The 24,986-nt window shown below is 38.9% G+C and overlaps 1 protein-coding gene across 1 annotated transcript; it reads right to left on the reverse strand.

The window, feature by feature from the left end:
* Positions 1–6,192: 6,192 nt before the first annotated feature.
* Positions 6,193–24,894, reverse strand: LOC130170127 (trafficking protein particle complex subunit 11-like; the record flags this gene model as incomplete). The annotated part of the gene is made up of 25 exons (XM_056377286.1): positions 6,193–6,536; positions 6,631–6,798; positions 8,991–9,124; positions 9,291–9,382; positions 10,256–10,367; positions 10,466–10,622; positions 10,817–10,882; positions 11,272–11,391; positions 11,500–11,621; positions 13,155–13,303; positions 13,387–13,580; positions 13,661–13,786; positions 14,138–14,268; positions 14,398–14,530; positions 14,701–14,762; positions 15,845–15,990; positions 16,148–16,202; positions 20,020–20,098; positions 20,538–20,617; positions 20,728–20,821; positions 21,154–21,295; positions 23,243–23,376; positions 23,860–23,956; positions 24,564–24,637; positions 24,784–24,894. Coding segments are annotated over 25 exons (2,823 nt in total), but the record flags the coding sequence as incomplete, so codon positions are not given.
* Between the last annotated feature and the right edge of the window lie 92 nt (positions 24,895–24,986).

Raw genomic sequence — 24,986 nt, forward strand, 5'->3', positions numbered from 1 at the left:
ATGACTTTTTATGCCTTACTATAATATGACTTTTTTATGACTTTTTATACCTTAATATATTATGACTTTTTATGCGTTGCTATACTATATCTTTTCATGCCTTACTTAACTATGTCTTTTTTATGACGTTTTAAGCCTTACTATACTATGACTTTTTATGCCTTACTATACTATGTCGTTTTTTTGACATTTTATGCCTTACTAAAATATGACTTTTTTATGACTTTTTATGCCTTACTATACTATGTCGTTTTTATTACTTTTTATGCCTTACTAAACTATGACTTTTTTATGACTTTTTATGTCTTACTATACTATGACTTTTTATGCCTTACTTAACTATGACTTTTTTATGATGTTTTAAGCCTTACTATACTATGACTTTTTATGCTTTGCTATACTATGTTGTTTTTTATGACTTTTTATGCCTTACTATATTATGACCTTTTTATGACTTTTTATGTCTTACTATACTATGACATTTTACGCCTTACTAATATATGACTTTTTTATGACTTTTTATGCCTTACTATACTATGACTTTTTACGCCTTACTAATATATGACTTTTTTATGACTTTTTATGCCTTGCTATACTATGTTGTTTTTATGACTTTTTATTCTTTACTATGCTATGACTTTTTATGCCTTACTATACTATGACTTTTTATGCCTTACTATACTATGACTTTTTACGCCTTACTAATATATGACTTTTTTATGACTTTTTATGCCTTACTATACTATGTCGTTTTTATAACTTTTTATGCCTTACTAAACTATGACTTTTTTTATGACTTTTTATGCCTTGCTAACCCTACATCAGTCAGATAAAATTTTCAGTTTGTCGAGTTTCAGTCTGTTCTTTAAGTTATTCCACACAAATGAGGCATGATATCTGAAGGCTAAAGATTAGTATTCACCGCTGGAACATACAAGGGAGAGATGATACATTTCTGGAGTATGTCTTTATAAATTGAGTATCTGTTGCCATGACTGTAGTTAGATTTTTGTTCAGGCAGATACTGTAGATGGAGGGGAGGGTCCATATGGAGGCTACACCTGCTTCCTGTGCATACTGGTGATTTATAACACACATCTTCTCCTGCTCTCAGTCCTGGTCGTTTTTGGTGAAAGGTTAAGGTTCTCCACCTGCTGGTGTTGTTCCAGGAAACAGGGTTTCCTGATGTGTTTAGGAAATTATCTAATGTTGGACTTTCAACAGATTCAGAATTTCCCTGTCTAACTTGCATTGTTAGTTGTGCACACCAGAAAACCAGGTCTCTCACTAGAAATCTAGGAACCCCTCTTTGGTGTAATTTGTTAAATTATTTTTCATGATTTATACAATCAAATGTGAAGGCAGACATGTTGTGTCTGGTTCCCTCCAGTAATGACCTGTGTTGATGTTCTATGATCTATTCATAAACAAATATAGACAATATATCATTATCAGATTTTTCTTAAACCCACGATAATAGCATTTCAAGTCCTGTTTCAGTCGGGCTGATCTATAGGATTACACAGTCACACATGAACATCAGTCCAACCTGCATTTTCTACTAATTTCCTCAAAGACGGTAGGAAGAAAGTGAAAAAGTAAACTGTCTGAAACTTTTTGAAATTCCTGAATATATTTATATTCCCTTTCAACTGGTTTAGTTAAATCACAGCGTTTCTTGTTTACTTGTCTATACACGATCTCTCACACCAGTGTCACTTCAGCAGCAGTTTATACAACTGAAAGACGTCACAGCCTTAAATGTAAACTGTCAGTGAACAGCCAAACCTACGTGTCTCATATTATCACCTGAAAGACACAAACTGGAGACAGTGACAACGCACGGTTCACCTCCAAACCATCCTCGCATCTGCTGCTGTAATACTGAGGTTAGTGAACACCGTCTCCTACTAGTCATGACTGAACGGATAATTCACTGTAGTCAGAGATAAAGTTAGTTTAACTCACGGCCGTTGGAGACGCGAATCAATGAATCAGCGGAAAGAACTGTTTGTTGTCACCAGCCGCCTGATAGACAGAAAATAAACAGACGACCCACTAACTAGCTAACCACCGTCGGCAATAATGGCGCTTCAGCAACTTTCCCAGTTTTTTTTTTATCACAAAGTTAACGTAAACGGTTTAATTTCCCCTGAGGTGACGCAGAAGTAACAACAGACAGCTGGTAGAGGCAGTTACAATCGTTACAAAATGGAGATAACAACGAAATGATCATGTTTACCTCGACGTGTGGACAGTCTTCTGGACAGTCAGAACTACAAACCGCCAGTTTTGTTTAAATCGAGCACAGTTCCCATGAACTATCGCGATAAGAAACACGAGATTGCCTCAACGAGAGTTGTGCCTGATTGGCCAATGAAGCGATAAGGGGCGTTTGTATTGTTTGATCTCATGGAAAACAATGCACAGAAAAACACTCTAGTGTCTCTATGATAAATCTTATTATTGTAATGTAAATTTACAAGTAAAAAATCATGCTTTATTGATTTGGTAGAGTTCAAATAATATAATAATTCAATTCAACACTCTCCCAAACAAAAAGCAATTAAAACTGTAACTGCTGGTGCTGTTAAAATGTTTATATAGTCCTAGATCCTATTGAGGAGACAAGTGCGGATGTGGTTCACTGAGAGGGTTTAGGTGTATTGATGGACCGATGTCTACGCCATCTACTGTGATAGGTGGTGAATAGCTTTACTTTGTAATTGATGCTCCACAATAGACCTGAGAATGATACACATAACACTCCACTAGTCCTGTAATAAAATCAGTGATAATAAAGGTTTCATTTTAAAGTCCAAATAAAATAGTTAATTATACAAAAGCACTCAACAGAGAGAGGAACAAATACATGTACACTATGTTTGAAGTACTTTGACCAACAACACAACTACGTGAACACACCATGACAATATTCTACTTGTTGAGGGAAATATTGTTCATTTTACTCCACAACATTTATCTGAAAGCTTAAGTAACTAGTTACTTTTCAGATGAAGACATGAGCACAAATTATATAACAAGCTTTTATAACACAACAGTTACAGATATTTCCAACCTTTTCGATTTCATACAAAAATCAGTGTGTAGTCAGGTCACACTTCAGATGATGTATGAGTTGACTCCACCAAACTGTGATTTATCCCTCTAAACTTCTCTCATGGTTTAATTTCAATAAATGTTCCAATGATCCCATTTCACAACAATAATCAAAGAGTAGAGAAAAAGTCTGAAAACTGAAAACAGATTTGTGGATCAGAACTTTGTTTCTTCTTTCCTCTCTTATAAATCTGAGATTTGTCTGTCTGCCTGTAAAACCAGCTCCACTTCCAGCAGCTACAACAATAACATGCTGCTGACACACTGATGCTTTAACTACATTTTGCTGCTAATACTCATGTACTTTTACTTAAGTAGGATTTTTTTATTCTTGTAATGAAGTATTGGACAATATTGTAATGTATTTTTGTTGTTGGATCTGAATACTTCTTCCACCACTCACCGTTTAATGATTACACATTGCATCCAATCAATATAATGAATGATGATGATTGATAGCTACTGTTTTTTCATGATCTTATTTCTTACAGATTAATGACCTGCTCACTCGCCTCACCAAATAAATTGTTCACATTAAGAAAACATTTATCTTCATCTAAGACCTTATACATGTGTTTGTCTTTCTAGACAATACCTATATCTCAGAGGTCCATCTGGTGAAAAACAAGCAGTGGTTTTGTGGTAGTTTAAATATAAAAAAACAGACCAATGCACAGCTGCTCCATCCTGGATTTGTAATTGATACTGGGAATATCTATGGAAGTGTAATGCATTCACTTGGGGGACAAAAATTGCTCTGTTTCTCTGAATTAACAAGATCATTTTCTCAGAATTCTGAGATAATTCAGAAAAAAGAGCAGGAATTTTATTTCTAAATTTTTTTTAAAGAAAACATTTTTTAAAACGTTTTCTCCAAAAAATTCTGCTGTTTTTCTGAATTAATGATATCCTTATCTCAGAATTTTGAGATAATTATCTTGTTAATTCAGAAAAACAGAGCAGAATATTTTTTTCCTCAAGTGAATGCATCATCGCTTAACTGTGAGTAACACACAGCCAACAACAGTTGGTTTTCAGTCAAGTGTGACTCATGAAACGCAACACAAAAAGTAAACAATCATTAGAACAGTAATAAAAAGACTAAGGCTGAAAAGATGGTTGGAGGCTGATCACAAGTTGGAGTCTCTCCGTGTGATTAGCAGGTGAGTTGATGCTGAAACCTGGGCAGTCTTCCCTGATGTGGAAACAACTTTTCCTTGAAGTCCACATGCTCTTGTGGTTCTGGAAGACCAGGGTCTTCAGGCAGAATGTCCTCTTCTGTGGTCTCTCCTAACACATTTATTTTGCTGGAAGATACAAGCAAGGACAACTTCAGAGCACAAACATGTTTCTCCTGCCACAGCTTTAAACAGGGTTTCCCTCCACTTCCCTCCCTGTAATGTGTTTTTCAGGGAATAGACAGCATCCATTACCTCAAAGGAAACAGCTGTGTGGAGGATGGAGGGCATTAAAACAAATGGACTGTGTTTCAGAGTGAAGGCGTTGTGTACTGAGCCAGGACACCCCACCAAAATGTCCAAAAACAGTCCTAAAGTGCTGTTATTGCTTCCATTTGAATTGAATAATATAGTTTATAGCTGAAATAATAGATTTAGTTGGATTTTGGTGAAGTCCACAAGTCCAGGGGCCAGTTTGGCAAAGATACTTCAGACTGGTCTGTAGTGTTAATGTTGCTCATAAATCACTCATGTTAGTCAGGCTGTTTCATTAAAATAAAGACCAACTCATTTTAAGACAAACACATTATACACCTTACCCCCAGACTAACTCAGGCCTAAGACCAATGGGCCTCATTCACCAATATCTTCGTAAGCATTTTCTTAAATTCTTTTTGAAGTTGTTCTGAAGAAAGTCCTTAAGAAAACTCTACATCAGATTCATGAACGTGTTCTTGAATTGTGCGCACCTGTGTTCTTAGATTGATGAATGCCAATCTCCTTGTAAATTGAAAGCATGTGCCAGTTGGCCCTAATTAACAAAAAATGTGGAAAATGACCTTAAAAGGGAATGAGACTTAAGGGTCGTGTGCAGACACAGACAGAAGTCACAAAGAGATACCTTAAGGGAAAGTTGAGGAAATGACAAAACGAAATCTAAAGACAAAGCACAGGTATGAAAACGTGAAAGGAACTTTAGTAGTCTTGAAGTGGATGTACTGCTGCAGGAAGTGATCCACAAACGTGCAGTTAAGTGTTAATTTAAATCTACACATGCACACACCTGTATATACTAGATTAGACATTGTGTTTTACTCTGCTCCATTGTAAATAAATGTCTTTAAGTACAACTACTGGTGTGTTTAATGTTGCACAAGCGTGAATATAGCCAACCTCTACTCAGTAGAATTCCAATCCTTCAACTGTAACTTACTGTTGATTTGGTAATTTGGTTATAGTTAGTAAGCTAATGGTTAATCAGAGTTCCAGATTAATGGTAATAAATTGAGACTAAACCCATATTGGCTATTTTGCCTATTAGTTTAGGCTGGTCCCCCTTGAACTTTAATTAATTTTGAAGTTATTATTTAATATTAATATTTTCTTAATTTATGATAGCCAATAAATTGATAAACAACCGAAATCCAACATATTTGGTGTCCAGCTCATGAGGTAGAGCTCAGACCCAACATTAATTATATTAATATCTATATATTAATTAAATGTCACTGTCATGCTGGAGCCCTGCAGATGCACACGCGCTTCTGGGTCTCCTTTTTTTCTTTTTTTGCATTTTTTTAATTACATTTTGTAAAGTTTTCCTTGATAACCTCCTAAAATATTCACATTTTACTTTACTAAACATTGATTGAAAACATACACTGATGCACAGCAAATGAACTGCACCACTGCGCATGCTAAATGACAAAGCTGTGGTGTAATGTCTCTGCTCTGTTGCTCTGTTTCTGTCATGTTGTGGTTATCAATCTTCTTTTAGGACGTGTCCATTAGTGAGTGGTTTTTGTGGTGCTATGTCATGTTCACTGTGTTAACAGACTACTCACTGAAAAACTGTTACAGTTGCGTTTAACAAATACAAATGGTTCTCAGGCAGTTTCTGTCACTTCAGTTTAATTCAGCCTTCATCACATTCCGTTTTAATGTATTACACTCTACCCACATGTCCACACAGTTCATTCAAGATTCATACAAGATTTTACTGTCACATGAACGTCAGTATGTCAGGCTCACATAATTCACTCAGAATAGAAACAATGGAAACAGATGAAGGTCCACACATGGTTTCCAGAACTATGTGAAACAAATAGTGTTATATTGTCATATGTGAGGAACCGTACATCAAGAACAACTTACACAGCGCTGCTTTGTTTTCATTTTTACAGTCTGTGTTCTTCAAGCTGCAGCGATGGAGGCGTCGTCCAGCTGTCGACCCTGAGGCTGAGGAGGAACAAACACAAACTTCACTCTGAACATCTTCACATTTACAAAACAACGACTGAAGTGTGTGCTAACTCAGGTGTGTGTGCATTACCTTGACGAAGATGCGTTGAGGCAAGAAGCGCCTCAGTGTGTGTGTGTTGGAGGTGGGGCAGCGGGGCAGGCAGATGTTGAGCTGTGGCAGTGTTTGGTAACCAGCCATCAGAGGGTAGTAGTTAAACAGGATCTGCTGCTCTGAGCCAGGGAGGATACGGAGACGCACCTGCATACACACAGACACACACACGGATTCACACACAGTATAAATGCATCTTCTTGTTCATGCAGTAACTTAACAGTTTCAGTGTGAAAGCAATAGTGACATTAAAAACCAGTAACTAGTCTCTGGTCTCCAGTAATGACATCAACATCAATTGCATGAGGTCTCAGGACTGTCCCACTGTCAAACCATCATCCAGCTCTTCACTGTCTTCATAGTTTAAATCTGAAATGCAGCTACACATGTCTTTAGACCTGCCACTGACTTTATTGGGACCTCATCTGTCATGTTATTGTGTCTCCTGTGCAGAGGTGTAGTGTAGTGCTGTTTGTATATGTACCGGAGCACACCTATGGTCCACGCGCACGCTTGAGTTGCGGCTCGTTACAAAGGTTATGTAACCTCTGTTCCTACAGTGACAAGTTTACACGCATTTACTGACCTCCATTCAGAGAAGCTGTAGTGGAGACAGAGGTCAGGTGAAGCTAACAGGCTAGGCTATGAAAACGTAGCTAAGCTAGCTTTCTGTCCAAGTGTAACAGACTGACTTTTGTCATGTTTCTGTGTAACTGCATCACAGATAAATAAAGTGTCAGAAGAGTGAATAATGAATGAAAGGATGTTTTCTGTCGTTTCATCTTTACTAATCAACCATTCACTGAGCAGCTCAGAGGCTACCGGCAGCTACCAGCATCTTTTAAGGTGGAATGTTTTCTTGCATATTATTCAATGCATGATTGAGGTTTGGAAATCAATCAATACACCTAAATGTCAATATGAGAACGTTGACCATTTCATTTGTTTTTATCAGCTTTGTACATGACAGACTCTTTAGTGATGATCGGATGTTCAAGCTCTTAAAATTGTGTAAAAAATTTCAACCTGATTCTGTGAACTCTGGATATTTTATTTCATGACTTTGAGAAAAAAAAAGTGGCGGACGTTGTATCGGTGGCTCCGGCAGCACTACATCTACGCTTACCTGACCAAATCTCGTTTTGACAGCCTCACACACTCACAGGAGAGTGTAAAAGATGTATATTAAAAGATTGATCTTGGGTTTAATGAATTGATATCAAATATTCAAATGATGATCGATTTTAATCGGATAATCCAATTTGGCAGTTATGGGAAATTTAACTTAGACAGCTGAGCGCCCAGTCCTCCGTTTATTACTCCTCTTACTGTTATGAACGTGTGTTAGACATTTAAGGTGAAATGCTTTTTTTCTGCATCTAGACCGTATTAAACCAGGTCCAGATCTAAAACCACTACACTCAAGCGTGTGGTTTAGATTATACCAGAGAGGCTAAAGACTCTTTAAAAGACAGTTTCTGATTTGAGAGACCTTTATCCTATTCCTAAAATGCAAAAAGGGGTATTCATTTCTAGAATCTAGACCAGATTTGCAAGTCTGAGTCTTGTGGTTTTTGATCTGGATCTGGACCTGGACCAGAGAGCATTAAAAGTTTTACCTTAAATGTCTAACACACATTCATAATATTAAGAGGTACAACAAACGGAGGATTGTGTCCATATGTCAGACTATCAAGTCCGTGAGGTCTCGCTCACAGATATTTTGAGCCCTTCATGTTCCCTTTCCGTAAATCCACATTTCTGAAGACTTTGCCTGAAGGAATTACCCAAAGTTCATAGCATAGCGATGTTAATCATAAGGCTACCATGGTTACCAGGGGATGCCCAGAAGCGTAAAAAAAGGGTAAATAACCATCATAAAACCAAATGAATAAAGAAGAACAAACAAGCATGAAACAAACAAACCCTAACATCAAAATTACGAGACAAAATAAGTTTACATGTGAGAATAAACAGATTAGGCTCCAAAATGTAATATCTCAATACAGCCCCGCCCATATATATATATACAATATGATATTTTTTCCCCTTCAGCATTATGAAAATATCACATATGGTGGGAAATAGGCCAAAGCTAAAACACAGAGCTCAGTGGTGACTCAGAGCCAGAACTGTGTGTAGTTAGCTGTCCTATGATGACGATGATGAAATCTCTAATCTGCTTTCATCAGATCTGATCCAACATTATTTTGTTCACAAACAGGGAGCGAAGGAAGGGAGTAAAACATGCTTTTCCATTGCACAACCAAAACAGAGAGAGGACAGTGCTTTTGTTTTTCTGTGGTCTACTGTCACTTTAAAAGAGAATACAGCTGTACCTGTTTGAGTCCAGAGAACATGAAGGCATCAGAGGGTTCAACAGCCATCTCCACCTCCTGCACTAGAGCTGTCCTGTTCTCGATGTGGTAACGGACTGGAAGAGACTCTCTGACTCGACCAAATGATGGTAAATCTACAGTAGAGGTGATCACATGCAAAACAACTGACTGCTACAGATGAAAACTATGAACAGTAGTAGATAAGCTATTCCTTTATTAGTCCCATAGTGGGGAAATTTGCAATATTTCTGCCATAAGATGTGTGATGTGTGTATTGACTTAAAGCAGGAGTGTACTGACCAGCATGGATGTAGAGAGGAACAGACTCCAGGATGACATGAGGTAGAGTGACTGTGGTCTGGATGAGAGGACTGTCTGCACTGGAGGGCTTCCTGTCAACACATTTACAACACAGTTAAAGGCTTTACAAGACTCAGGTCTAAGAACTCAATACAAGATGCAATTCAATACAAGTTAACTCTAATAACTTCGAATTACTATTTAACTATGTGATTCTTGGCAAATATTAAATATTCTCCATAGCATTATTTTCTTCTTGATTCAAGAGTATAATCCCTTTTACATTGGCTTGTTTTGACTGTTTAAGTTATGATCTCCTTGACTAATAAAATACAGGACAAATAAAGATGCATGTGTTTGTCACCAGAACAATAAAATATTCTCTCTAGTTTAATTAACTGCTCCAGATTGATCTTTATCTATTATTTTTAAATTCATTCAAGATTTTTTGATGCTCGTCTGTAGATCAAATGTTTTCATTGGATGTATTTAGTAAATACGTTTTACTTTATAAATAATCAGGAAACAAAAAGATATTTTTATTGTCTAATTTTTTTTTCAATTGAATTGAGAATTGGAATTAATAAGAACAATCAGAATTGGTCCATCAAACAATAAATGGTAAATGGATTTATTTTTTACATACATATTTTTACATTTTACGAGCTTTGTTTAACGACCACTCAAAGAACTCAGGTCATATTCGCCCATTCACACACACACATTCATACAGTGCTTCACAGCACATCTCTATCACACTCACTCACTCATACACCAATGGTACATTGGGGGCAATTTGGGACACTGACATGTGGACTGAAGGAGCTGGAGATCGAACCACCGACCTTCTGATTACTGGACGACCTCAGCCACAGCTGTCCGTACAATACCCAGCTTTATTTACGAACCCCACACATTACTCAGCAGCATCCTCTCAAAATGTGTGTGTGTGTGTGTGTACACACCTCCTCCATGATATCAAGTACTGTCCTGTAGCCACCGTGTTATTGCTGTTGGTCAATGGTGGACATCGGAGACAGAAACATTCACTGGCACATTCACCTGTCTGCAAAACCACTGAACACACACAGTTGTTATAGTCACGGTACATTTTACTTTTAAATTCAAGAATGATTGTAAAAGGTTTTGTAAGATCAGTTTGAAGTGGTCGGTACCTTCCTGCAGCTGTGACTGCAGCTGTGGTGTGTTGCTGGTCATAGTGAGGAGCTGCAGAGAGGACGAGGCCAACACAAGAGGCCAGGGAGATGAGGAAAAGATGTCTGTCATCAACAGGAAAGGAATGTCCACTGCTACCCGGTCCAGTGGCTCAAACTGCAAACACACAGACTCAGGGATAATAATGTTCTACTCACCACACTCATCTGGCTCATTGTGAACACAAACCATCTTAACTCTGTCCACATTAACTTGCTTTTTCCCTTCAGTTCCCTCTGAAGGACACTGCTGAAAAAATACTGACTTAGCTAAACAAACACTGGTCCACCTGATTGGTTTCACCTACTCACCTTGGTGGATACAAACTTGACAGACACCTCAAATGGGACCACTGTCTCTATGGTAACAGTCTCATCCTGGAAGACAACAGAGCAAGAGAAGTGTGAACCTGGTAAGAGACAAAGTGCTGCCAACCAATCAAGTTGCAGGAGTCGTAGTCTCTCCTTCAGCGTTACAACGTTGAATAATGACCATTAGTGTTTTTACAGAACACTGTGATCTCACAGTGAACTTAACCTTTGACCTTTTGGATATGAAATGTATCACATCATCATTTTATCCTATCTTCTCAGTTCATCTTTGAGTCCAAGTGAATGTTACTGAGTGTTCATGAGAATGAGACGTACAGAAGGATGTACAGAGTCTGTAAACATGATGTGTCTATTTCCTCTCACAGACATGGACATAGAAACATTCACAAGACCAAACATTTTAAATGGGTGTTGTGTTCAACAAAGTTCTCTACCTTATGACATCTGCAGACAATTTGTTGTCCTTCCACTGTGGTATCGATGCTGTAGGCCACGTGGAACAGGAACACCCTTAGTCCAGTTGACACACACCTCACATACACACATCTCTCCAACTAGACACAAACACACACACTTACTGAGTTACAATGTTTCACTCTGGGCAGACTGATACAGGTACAATGTACAAACTGTTGAATGAATGAATGTGACTATGCCCATACCTTCTGGCCTGGTTTCAGGTCTCCCAGTGGTACATCAGGCAGCAGAGCAGGTGCAGCGTCATCACACACCTTTGAGCCATCCAGTGTCACATGTGTGGTCTGGCCTAGATTGGCATCCTGGCCTGGACACACCAATCAAGACAAACACTAAATTATATTCTATACACCGATGTTATGCCCTACATCTGTAACCGTGGTCACTGAGAGCTTGTCTATCTGCTACAGACAGAGTAACTATAAGGTTAAACACTGTTGCTAAAGTTCATTACAATAATCAACATTTGGGAACGTATGAAGTTTCTTTCTGAGAGTGAGATAAGGAGATCTTTACAGGCCTACACCCTCCCCCTCCCCACTCTCACTATGTTTGGTGCTTTCGCCGGGAGGCTCCGCCACATTGACTGTTGTTCTAAACTAATAACCCGGAAGTGGGAGTGGGTTATAAAGCCTCCAACACTAAGCCTGCATCAATGCAGGTTTACAAACCACACTCCCAGAGAAGTGCAGCATCACTTTGGGTCCAGGATGGATGAAACACCACAATACTATAAATGTGAGTTCTGTGTGTTTATATCCAAAGGAGAAGTCATAAATCATCTAAAACAGACATTTCACAGAATATTATCGTGCAATACATGATGAAATTAGAGGTTACATTGTATTTTGGAATTAACATTTCGCTGTGTACCTGAGAATCGGGATATTTTTTTTTTATGATCATTTCAAGAACTTTGGAAAAAATAAGGATCTAATCAGATGAATTGATTGATGGAAAATAAGAAAATGTTCAACAAAAAGAGAAATTTGGCCAAAGAAGCATGTGAGTGAGGTTTTATTTATCTCTCTGACTATGTCATGAATGTGATGAGGGCCATGTCATTGCCCACACACATACATCTTTGTTTGCTGTGTGTAAGATTATCTTTAGATAAATATTGATTAAATTATAATAACTCTCTCAAATATTTTGGGTAACAATGAATTTTCCATGTTCCAAGTTTCCATGAGAGAAAGGTGAAGGCGTCCTAAGCTTGTCTCTGAGTGGGAGTGTGTAAGGGCCGGATTGGAATTGGGGCACAGTCTGAAGTCAGGACATGGTTAGCCTAGCTTAGCATAAACTAGAATCACCTCCTCGTGGTTGTATCCCTCCTCCTTTCAGACTAGTTTCAGGTTACAGCCTTGTTTATCCAGACTCATAAAATATGAACCATTTGTGTGAAATTTTGTCATTATTTATGTGTGAAGTCTTGAGTAATGGCTAAGTTTTTTCTGAGGTCACCATGACACAAATCTAATCAATTCATCCTTGAGTCCAAGTGAATGCTTTGGCCAAATTTGTAGGGATTCCCTCAAGGCGTTGCAGAGATATTGCATTCAAAAGGCCAAAACTGTGTTTTGTGAGGTCATATAATCTTGACCTTTGACCACCAAAATCTAATCAGTTCATTCTTGAGTCCAAGTGAATGTTTGTGCCACATTTGATGAAGTTCCATCAAGGCGTTATTGAGGTATCGTGTCCATGAGAATGGGAGGGATGGACAACCTGAAATCAATATGGTGCCTCTGACTGTTGCCAGCACAGAGCAATAAAAACAGTCTGACTAGTTCAAGCTTAGTGCTGTCACAGTAGTTCTGCTGTATTTGTATCAGTGTACCTGGTTTGAGGCCAGCTGTCAGTTTGACATCTTTGGCCACACCCTCCTCCTGTGATTGGACGGTGAGGTTGATGCAGTACATCTCATTGTTGAGAGCAGGAGGCTGGTGGCTCAGCTGAACTAAGATCTTTGGGACTCTAGAGATGATCCTGAACACACAAGAACAAACTAACTGAAAATCTCACACAATAACTGTAGAACTGACAGGTGATGTGTCTGAACCAGGCCTCACATTGTGCTGTGCTGGATGCTCAGGCTGTCCCAGTCGAGCTCTGGCCGCATCTCCACGCCTCGTCCCCATCGGCGTGATGACCTGCTGGCCTGCAAGGCTTCATGGGCAGAGGCTGCATCTCCTCCAGCCCCTCTCCAGCTCAGAAACACACAGCGGCCATTGTCCCTGCCCAGCATCACCTCAATACCTGTCATCTAGATCAACATACACAGGTAGCAATTAGTTCTCTCTCCTTCTCTTACACACACACACGCACACACGCGCACACACTTACCTCAATCTTCTTGCCAACATCTTCAGACTTTGCTACGAAGCTGAAGTTGTAGCATTTGGTTGTCCCTGGCAACAAGTTCATGCTCTCCTGAGCTGACGACTCCACCACACACCACTGGTTGTACTCCTTCACACACAGATACATAATCATTTTGTTACTGATTCAAATTACAGGACTGGGACCGGGTCTGTTTTGGTTGAATTATAAAATTAAAAAATATATGTCAGGTGTCCACGAGTTACAGTCCTGGCTTTTATTGTTTACTCTTAGACAAAGTCCAGTTTGGAAATTAAAGACAAGGATAGTTTAAGTTAGACCATGTCTTGGTGTTTAGAACATGATTCTCTCTTCATTAATACAGTAACACATCACAAATCTGCTGGTTAAAAATTCACATCAGGTCATATTATAATTGTTAAAGTTCTGCAGCATCTGGTGTGTCCTGCTTGTGTCTTTTGTGTGTCTGTCTGTGTGTACCTGGTTACTGAGACTGACGGCCAGCTTGCTGAGTGACAGAGGGTGAGGACAGTCTGCTCGGAGGAAGACCTGCAGCTGGATGGGCTGGTCTACGTGGAAACTGGGAGAGCAGAACTTGGCCTTGCACTGGACTGGAGTCAGAGAGAGACTAGAAGGTTAGAAACACCTAAAGCACCATTTCCAACCTTTGTATATACAGTCACAGTGAATTTAATACAAGAATGTGAACAGTTCCTTTGAGTGACTGCGTGAATACTAACTAAACGGTATGTAGTCCTGCACTTCTATGGTGAACTCATTTGATCCGGCTAAAGACATGCGGTCGTTCCACAGCGACCTCGCTGCAATGACAGAAGATGGATCACAGTCTGGCTCAGGGTCAGGAACCTCGTTCTGATGGACGAGACAGAGACTTTTCAGGACAGGAGACATTGGAACAAATGAAGCATCAACACTGCTGTGTTATTCTTTATCACGTTACCAAGTGTTGTGTAGTTTTGTTCCTATTAACATCATATATTTTGTGACCGACTGAACATTATGTGTTGAGTCCTGCTCCTCACCATCAGGACTTTGATGAGATTCTTCTCAATCCTCCCCTTCTGCTCCTCCTTCAGTGTTGAAGCTAGAAAACACCATAACGACATCATTAGCTTTTCCAGAGTTCATTGAAAACTCTGTGTGTTGTGAATGTGTGACCATACACACAGTTGTAAGATGTGAGCCACTAATAGTTTTGGAAGACTGACACTGACATTTCTAGACAAAAAATGTTCACACATCAACTGTAAAATATACTTAAGAAACATCTCAAGGAAAATGGACAGCTAACACTGGACACATGCTAACACTGCCTCAATGGGCCAGAAACAGACCTCATGTAATGAGTCAGTCTCTGAAAAATGTACCTCCACAAATAATTTCTCAAACTAAAGAAAACACTGAGGACCCAAGTTTTTTTACAGTCAAGGACAGAAAACACAAGGCTGATACCCTCCACTAAGATAATTTTTTCTAATTAAGAATTTAAAGCTTTCACATCAGTGGTTCCCAACCTTTTCCAGCTCATGACCCACTTGAAAATCTCAAAAATGTTAGTGGCCCACATCCAATCATTTATGGAGGTCAGATAATGGTCAGAGCACTATTTATTTTAATGATGACTATGGAAGATTCAGGACTGAACTGAAGCAAGTGAAGCTCAGTTTTCCGGTTTAGTTTGATGGAGGAGAGATCACTTGTTGATTTACCATCTCTTGACTCTTTCCTTTAAATCTTCCTGTGGCTAAGCAGCTATCCTGCAAATTTGCAGCCTACATGAACCACTGTTTTATAGGGCAAAAATGTGCTTTGACTTGTTCTTTTTAATTAGTGGAGTTCTATAGTATTGAAATGAGAACAATAAGCCTATAAAAGAGGTGTCCAAATAAATTTTTCCATTTCATGACATGAACATTAATTCAGATTGTCAACCAGAACTAAATAAATAGATAAAATAAATTGCAATAAATAGAAGGATTACATTTTCTTCACAAAAGTTAAATCTAAGAGAGTGTCTGACTGGGACAAACACAGGCCTTTGACGTCAAACAGTTACCATTTTTAAGTTGACCATTTTAAGGTAAACAGACTGAGAATGATGCAGTCAGACAAACAGCAGGTGGATGACAGTGATGTTCCCTGTTTGGTTGTAGCCATGTTGCTTACCTCTGCCCAGGAGCTCCATGCAATATATGATGTAGTCTTTAACACTGGCCATCAGATAAGCACAGCGCAGAGCTGTGGTCAATATGGCTGTCAGGAGTCCCCACCATCGCTCTGTACGATAGTCACACATCACATAGTCCAAAAGCCTAAGACCACGCACGCGCACGCACACGCGCACACACACACACACACACACACACACACACACACACACACACACACACACACAAGAATGAGAGTGTGACACTCAGGTGTTCGTCTAAACATTTGAACCATGATGATCAGAGCAGAGTGTTTTCTTACTTGAGGGCTTTGGTGTAGTCTTTAGCGTGGTAATACTCCTCTCCCATCTGCACCACTGAGACACAGACACAGAAGTGTGACAAAGTTAAACAAAAAAACAGAGCTTTCCCCAAGACTACTAGCTGTCTACCAAGATGCTTTACACAAGGGTAGACTTGGTAGGTTGATGAAAAAATCTTACCCAAAATACTAGCAACCAGGTTAGAAAAGGTAATTGCTTCCCTTTTTCACCCTGATCAGGTAGGTTTTATGAAGGGGAGGAACTCATCTACATATTATGTGGAAAGTGAGGAATGACGATGATCCTATAGTTGCCTTATCCTTAGATACCAAGAAGTTATTCGATAAAGTAGAGCTATCATTTTATCTTTCACATTAGATAAATTTGGTTTTGGTCAACTGTTTAGGCAGGGGGTAAAATTAATACACACAGATCCTCAAGCCACAGTTTTCACAAATGGGATAATGTCTTTTTCCTTCCAATTAAGCCGTGGTACACGCCAGGGCTCTCCTCTGTCACCCCTTATATTCACACTCTTCCTGGAACCATTAGCTATTCCTTTGTGGAATAATATAAATATAACTGGAGTCAGGGCTGGGGAGGTAGAGCACAAACTCTTCTCATATGCTCATGATTCGTTATTGGTGCCTGAAAACCTTGAAGTTGGAGTTCCAGAAATCTGCTCAATTATTGACTCCTTTTCCAAAATATCAGGTTATACAATAAACTGGGCTATGCCACTATCTAGTGTTTGTCCCCCATCTTTAAGAACCAACTGGCAGTTTAGATGGATGCCAGAGGGCATTACCTACTGTATCTAGGGATAGAATTAACACGTTGCTTAAAGAAAATTATGGAAAAACATATCCTACCGATCCTCCAAACTATTCAGACCTCGCTCAAAAATTGGGCCAAGATGAATATATCTTTATTAGGAAAATTAATCTTGAAAATGATGATTGCCCCCAAAATAAACTACATTTTATACATGCTACCTTTGTCCTTCCCACACCGATTACTGAAAAAATTCAATACAATGGTGGAAAAATTTCTTATGGTCAGGGAAAAGACCTCTATTTAACCGGGCAAAACTATATGCAGCAAGCGAGGAAGGTGAGCTCGCTCTATCCCACATTAACTGGTATCACTGGGTGTTTTCAATATCCCAACATGGCAAAATAAATCTGCCTCAGGACAAGGTCCCTTCATGGATCACTGAGCAGGAATTAATATACCCCTCCTCATTAGAGGCCTTCCTGACTCAACAAGGCAGACCAGTTCCATTTCAAAACCCAGTGCTGGCCTTCTCCTGGGAAACTTGGAGGATGGTACATTAAATAACAAGGCATAACCTATATACCACAACAGCAGTTTCTGTATGGTACAAGAAAAAACTGTTGATAAATGGGAAACCATTCTTTTGGGAAATATGGATCATCTCAGGCATACAGGTCCTTGGTGACCTCATGGATGATGAGGGGATCTTTCGATGTTTCGAGGATCTCAAAAATAAGCATAATCTGCCTACCTCAGACTTTTGGAAATACTTAAAATTAGGCATCGTGCTCTTTTTGACAAAAAATTTAAACTCGTTGTATTACTGGAATCTACGATATCTTTCTGAAAAGAAGACATATGCATACTGGGGCATCAAAATTTTATGAATACATTAGAGGCACTTAACACGGTTAAAAAGGAGTTGAGAAAAGGATATTGGCCAAGGCATCTCAGATGACTGTTGGGAAAACCTTATAGCCACTTGGCATACTTATTCACAGGAAGTGAAATCACAGCGAATACTTCATAAAATAATTAATAGAAGCTATTGGACCCCCTGCAGACTGGCAAAACTAAAACTAAGTGACGAAAACAAGTGCTGGAGATGTGGAAAAGAAGCGAGTACTCTTGTACACTTGTTATTTTTCTGTGAAGAGGCAGACACTATGTAGAAAGACATATTGTGTTTTTTCTGAATAGGGTTTTAGGAACACATTTGAACAAATCTCCCATTTTGTGTTTATTTGGGTTTTTGTCACATCATATCAAACTGTCACAACACAGGAGGTTGTGGTTTCGCATAGCTACGATTACTGGTTGTAGAATCATTTTACGTCACTGGAAATCCTCCTCTATGTCCAATTTTAATAAATGGATAGACTTAATGTGTAAAATGGCCTCATATGAACAGGTGACATTTAGGCTGTGTGGGAGAGAAGATCTCTTTAATGAAGTTTGGGGCCCATTTCTTTCTCAGTTAGAGAAACAGTGACATAAGTGTTTGATTGACAGTTTATGTATATCTCATCTTTTGATATCTATTTTGGTCTATGGAGCTGATGGACTCATCTGAACCATCTATATTTGAACACAGGCATGATGGATCTCTGTATCCTGACTGATGGACAATGTGAACTATTAATTTAACAGCGTGGGTTAGTTATAATCACTGATGACTATATCTAGGGTCTTCTGATTGTATGAAGGACTTTTCAGGGCTAATTTTTTTTTTTTTTTTTATGTACAAATTGCGAATGTGGCTTTGGTCACTTGACTTATATTCAGCATTATTATGAGTGAGGTCTTGTGAGGTTGTTACCAGACTGTCTTTTTTTTTTTTTGTGTGTTTGTTTTCTCTTGTCTCTTAGTGTTCTGCTTGTTTAAAAAAAAAAAAAACAGACGAAATGACAGTTTGTAACCAATCTGTACAGTAGATGAATAAGTCTGTCAAAAAGATCATCAATCATATTATATCAGTATAAAGATGACGTGCCTGATGAGCCTAGGTGTGTTTACCATCTGCAACAGTAGGGCTAGTAAGAACTACCAGAGGTAGTTTACCAGAGGTAGCTAAAAAATGGTTGTGGTCTGATCCATGAGAACTGAGTCCTCATGTAATAATGTAGTAATAATTATTGTGTGTGTGTGTGTGTGTGTGTGTGAGTGAGAGAGTCTGGCGTTGTTTGTAAAGATAACAGAGATTAATGAGGCTGTTAACGAGTAATATCCATCAGCTGTGTTCAGCTGGAAGACACAGAGCTCATACAAATGTGTGGGAAATAGGTCAGTGAACCTCTCCAACTCCTGCCATTTAAAAGAAATAAAAATAGAAATAGAAATAGACGACAGTACATAATATCAGCAAAAGTATCACACCGTCAGCGCAACAAGACTCTCCTAAACACATGTGGTTTGGTGTTTCTATGTCAAAAATGTGGAACCAAGGAGCAAGTAAAAAAAAATTGATTTTTTAGTATTTCTCTGGAAATTCCAATTCTGAATTTGTATTACAGTCAATGGGGCAGTTGGATGGTACTCCCACCACTCAGAGGCTTGTCTGAAAGAAGACAAATTTGTCTATGTCCTGGAAAATTTTAATGAGTGAAGAGTGAAATGTGTAGCTGTGAGGATGAGTTAAACAGATTTTTTAAGACCAGTTTAACCCCTTCTCCCACTCTAGCAGTGATGTCATCCACCCTAGCCCCTGAACATTCCGCACAATACACACCCATTATAAACTAAAAAATTATCCAAAAAAGCATAAAACTTAAACTGTGATAAATCAAAGATGAAAACAAGTTTAATAGCTGAAAGTCTTGTAAACATTTTAAAGTTTAAATGAAGTCTCTACCTAAAAGTATACTGAAGTAGTTGAAGTTCAAAGAGTAGAAGGTTTGCTGTGTGAATGCCTCAGCATTCATACTAATGACAGCAGACAGACTGGCAGTGACTGTAAAACTGAAAAATAAAAACAGTGGATACCAGTGGAGTCATTCCTGATGTATTCAATAATAATACATTTCAGCACTTTGCTGTAGATCAGTGGGAAGCATTAAAGGACCTGCAGAGATGAAGAGAGCACAATGATACTCACTGAGGTGACTCTTCATCCTGGGACACTTGTACTTCTTAAACTGGGCAACAGCATTACTGAGCAGTGCTATTATCAGCTCCTGTAGGAGCAGAGAGAGAACCATGTCTTAATACACACACCACAAAACATCAATATTTAACAGCTCATCTTTATCAATAGTGTGCAACTTTTTATCCTTAGTGCCTGGAATGTCTTGTTTAAAACATTTCCCAGAAGAAAAACACTTCACTAATAAATCTTTCCTGTCAGAATTAACACTGCTGTACACACTCAAGGCTGGGTTTGATGAGTCTGTGCTTACTGGTATTTAAAGTCACAAAGTGGAGGATTTTAAACTCTGGAGTTGGTTAGCATTAAAAAAGATAGTAGCAGATAGTAATAGAATAAAATATAATCTCATTAAAAAACCCAAATACTGTGGATTTCAGTTTAGTAACTGCTACCCTAATGCAGAGGGGACAATGAAACAGTGAGCAACAATATGGCTACAGCTGTGTATGAAGTGAGTGTGTATTTACAGAATGAGGGACATCTCTCTCTTTAATCTGCAGGGCCAGAATCCCGGTCTTCTCCTTCTCTGCATCTGGAGGATCAATACCTGAAGCACAAAAACAAATGTTTTACCCATACACTTCTAACATTACTAGATGATGATGTCATGATTCTAAGAATTCCTCCTTCATTAGACAGAGAGTGTGTTGTTCCTACTCTGATGTCCTTGTCTCCACGGTCTCTGCCCATAGAAGTCCAGTCCCCCACTCTGGATGTCCAGTGGGTCAGGGGAGGGACAACTCGTTCCAGCCTGGAACCAGAAACCATTAACTGATTGTTCAGTTTATAATGATAAAGTAGTATCTGTCTTTCATGTCAGATTTAAAGTGGTAAATTAAATGTGTGTTGATGTTCTTCTTGAACTTTTTTCAGATTTACTGAAACTAAAAGTAAACACTAAGTAGAAGCACTGATCAGTCTATGTGTAAATTAGTAGTAGTCTATAATATTAGCAGTAGTACTAGCAGCATTTACAGTAATAGTATAGCAGTATTAATCGAGTAGTGATATGGTCTGTAGTGGTAGTACTAGTATTACTGGTAGAAACAGCTGGAGAGATTGTACCAGTAGCAGTGTCGTTACCTGGCAAAGCTGCTGAGCCAGCTGCTTCCTCTCCTGGCTGTAACAGGCAGCCTGCTGGTAGTAGAAACCAGGGTTCTGGGTCTGGATGGCTGTCAGACCCAGTTTTATGGCTTCATCAAACAGCTCACCAAACGACTGAAACCTGATAGGAAGTACATAGACAGGATGAAGCATCAGATGATGAAATATTGAACAGAGACTGATTTGAGTTGTCCTTTACTGCTGGAATATCACAAGCACAAATAACACTGATGGTTTGAAAGATTATGATAAAGTGGATCTATAAGTAACTTGAGGCATGAAGTGAAAACTAAATGTGCAAGAGGCATCAAACGGGTGTGACGCCATGATTGAAAGCTGGGTTTGGCAGGGCTCCCTGATCAATACTGCACAGACTCTGGCTCCAAAGACATCACCAGTGTAAGGTGGCAGCACCTGTTTCTTATTTTCATATTCTTATTTATTTAACCTATCTGCTGCTACCTGCTCATTTGCACTATGGCATGTCTTGTTATGTGGAATCCATGTATTTTTATTGTACCTTCTTTGGTACTAGCCGAAGACAAATTTCCACTAAAGGTGGAAAGTCAAATCAATCAAATCAAATCAAATATTTTGGCTTCAATCTTGTACAGTGGGAGGAAGTGGAGACATGTCGTCCATCTTCATGTACAGTAATTGAACCTGATATGGTCTTCGGCTGTTGTAGTACATCGACATGTTGTTCACTCTGAAGCTTTTCTGCTCAGCAGTTGTAAAAAGTGGTTATCTAAATGACTATAGCCTTTCTGTCAGCTCCAACCAGTCTGTCCAAACTCCTCTGACCCCTGACTTTTCTCATCAACATAGAGCTGCTGCTCACCGGATACTTTAGGTATGGTAAAAAACTCTGAAGAGAAACACTCAACCAACGATAATGTCACAGTCAAAGTCACTGAGATAATTTTTCCTCATTCTGATTTTTGGTGAAAGCATTGCCTGTGATAAAATACAGCAGCAATAAACGCTACTAGTATGAGAAACTCCTGCAAGTGGAGTTGAGACACTACACTGACGTCAGCACATCAGCACCACCGTAATCAACCAATTAATTCCAGTCAGGCACTTTGCAGTCTGTGCATACAACTTATAATTACTAATATACACTCAATTGGCAATTTATTAATTTATTATTAAGATAGTTTTAGACAGTTGATTCTATTGATCAATTGGGAGAAGGTGCTCTGTGAGTTTACATCCTCTTTAAATTATACAAATGCAACAAGAAAAAAAACCACAGACTGAAAATAAAGATGGACGTAGCCTCTGTGACGTCACCCACAGGTTTCTGACAAGCGGTTTTGAAGCTCAGAGTGAGCTGTTCCGCTGTCACCATATTGGTAGTGTCTGACTCCGCTCTTAACTCCCAGCTAATCTAAATATGGTCTAAGAGGAGGGGCATGTGTGGAGCTGAGACTCTGGTGCATACGCTCACCCATCTGTCACTCAAAGAAGCAACGCCCCCAATTCTACATAACTTTAAGTCTTAATGAGCCTGTGCATATTCTCATTTGTCCAGGTCATAGTATCCTAAAGGAGTTTTAAATCGAAAAAACAACTGGACTTGATTATTTGTCTGGGAAGACGTTTCACCTCACCCCTCTTTAAGTCTTAATAAAATGTTAACAGGTAAGTTATATAAACAGTTGTCATGAAGGAGGAAATTAGCTCTAGAGACCAAAACTGTTTTTGTACCAGGCTGTAAACATGTTTATTTCTGCTGTAAAGTTGAACATTTTAACATTTAACATCTATGGGGATTGACTCACTATTGGAGCCACACCTAGTGGTCCTTAGAGGAACTGCAGGTTCATTTTCCAGCCTGGAGATTGATGCTTGGGAAAAACTAATAGTATTCTAATAGTGGTTTAGAACAGAGCTGGTGGTCAATGTCAACAAGAAAGGGACTGGCTTGCTCAAAAAGTATAATGCTGCACTGTGAGCCAGTGTGTGTATGAGTAGATTATCTTCATCACTAATGATCATAATCTGTGATGAATGAATCCATAACTTTAGCACAGGTGAATAGATGCCTGTCTGTGTATCTTACTGTTTAGACATCCATGCAGCATGCTCGAAGGCCAGCTCAGCACTGCCTATCTTCTTTTTACACAGGTCAATGTGCTTCCTGAACTGAGCTATAGCATCCAGAGGAGTGTTATGCTGGAAACACAGACGACAGATCTGAAGACACAGAAAAGGAGAGACAGACAGAAAGAGAACTGTATTATACATACATCTGTAATCAACACTGAATTATATATTTTGAGTTTTGCTTCCTCTGGATAAATGCTATGTTTTTATATATATTTTTTGCTTGTTTATTCTCAACGGCAAAGAAGTGCAGTCCACTCAACCTCTCACCACAAAGTCTGGACACACATCACTGAAGGAACATATAGGAGTCACTACCCAGAATATGCATGTAGGTTGCACAACATTGTGGGTCACTTGGTATTTTGCCAGGTGGTGTATTAAATCGGTGATTCAGGTAGATAAATCTTTTTTAAACCCACACCAAAGTATAACAATGCTAATCTTAACCATAAGCCACATATGTAATGTTATTGTATTGTTGTAAATGTTTTGGACTGTCCCCACTTTGTGACTGACTGAGGGCCTGACACTTCCAGCCTCACACCCCCGCCACTCTAGACAGACACATACCTTATAGTTGATGAATCCAGCCATAGTTTTGATCTCCAGCATGTTGGTCTCGTGGGCTCTAAGCTCATGGACAAGACTGTATGCAGTTCTGTAATACCTATGGAAAATAAACTTACTTACACTCAGAAACAGCCCAGGTACATGCTCATATTGAGGAGCTGGCGAATATTATTATGCTTCACATGTATGTCTTCTTCTCTGGACATTTTGACAATGATAAGCTCATGTAAAGAAAACCACTTGATTACTTGTTTTTGTCTGAAAAAAGAATAAACCAAAAAGACCTGGTAAGTTAAATCACTGATGAGGTGGATGACTTCATATACTGCAAATAACAGGAGTGAATCAATTTTTCACTGCTGCTTGTTTTATACACTCTGGGTGAAACTTTTTAGTTTTTTCCGAAATACCAAATTAAAGTAAATACAATACAATAATGGAAGAACTGAGAAATAACAATCACAACATTTTTAATGACTTTCCAATTCTCTTAATTTTTTTTACAGGCTTATGGTTTTTATCAACCTCTACCTGTCAATGTAAACACACTTAATTCATATTTTGCAATTTCAAAGGTTTTCTTTACAAATCCCTTGACAGCTGGATGAAACATCACTACTGTTTATGGTCTTAAGGTCCTACCAGGAGCTGATCACAACAAAGTGTCAGTAAAAAAACTTCTGAATCTGTGGCCTCAGACTCACTTGAGAGCATTCTGTGTGTCCTGTTTCAGCTCACTGAAGAAAGCGATTTTAAACTGGTGTCTGACAAACAGCAACTGGGAACACAGAGAGGGATCTCACATGAAACAGTGGCTTATAAGGAATGTCAAGTTACTTTCAGGCTTTCTTTCCATGTTGAGAAGCGTTGTACAATGTGGTTATTCTGCATCAGAATTAGTGGCTGTAGTGTGGTTGTGCATACCTGATGTGTTGTCTTGTTGAGGAACTCCTTGTGCGATTTGACACGACGGATCTCAGTGTAGTAGTATGTCTGAGCATGTTCATAGAAGGCATTCTCCAACCTGCAGGAACACAGACATCATCTGAGTGGAACCAGTGAAGTACCATGGCTGTAATTTCACCTTTCTGCCCTACCGGGGACCATGCTGTATTTACTTTATTGTT

The sequence above is a fragment of the Seriola aureovittata genome, chromosome 1, assembly GCF_021018895.1.
Source record: "Seriola aureovittata isolate HTS-2021-v1 ecotype China chromosome 1, ASM2101889v1, whole genome shotgun sequence".
In the NCBI taxonomy this organism is placed as follows: domain Eukaryota; kingdom Metazoa; phylum Chordata; class Actinopteri; order Carangiformes; family Carangidae; genus Seriola; species Seriola aureovittata.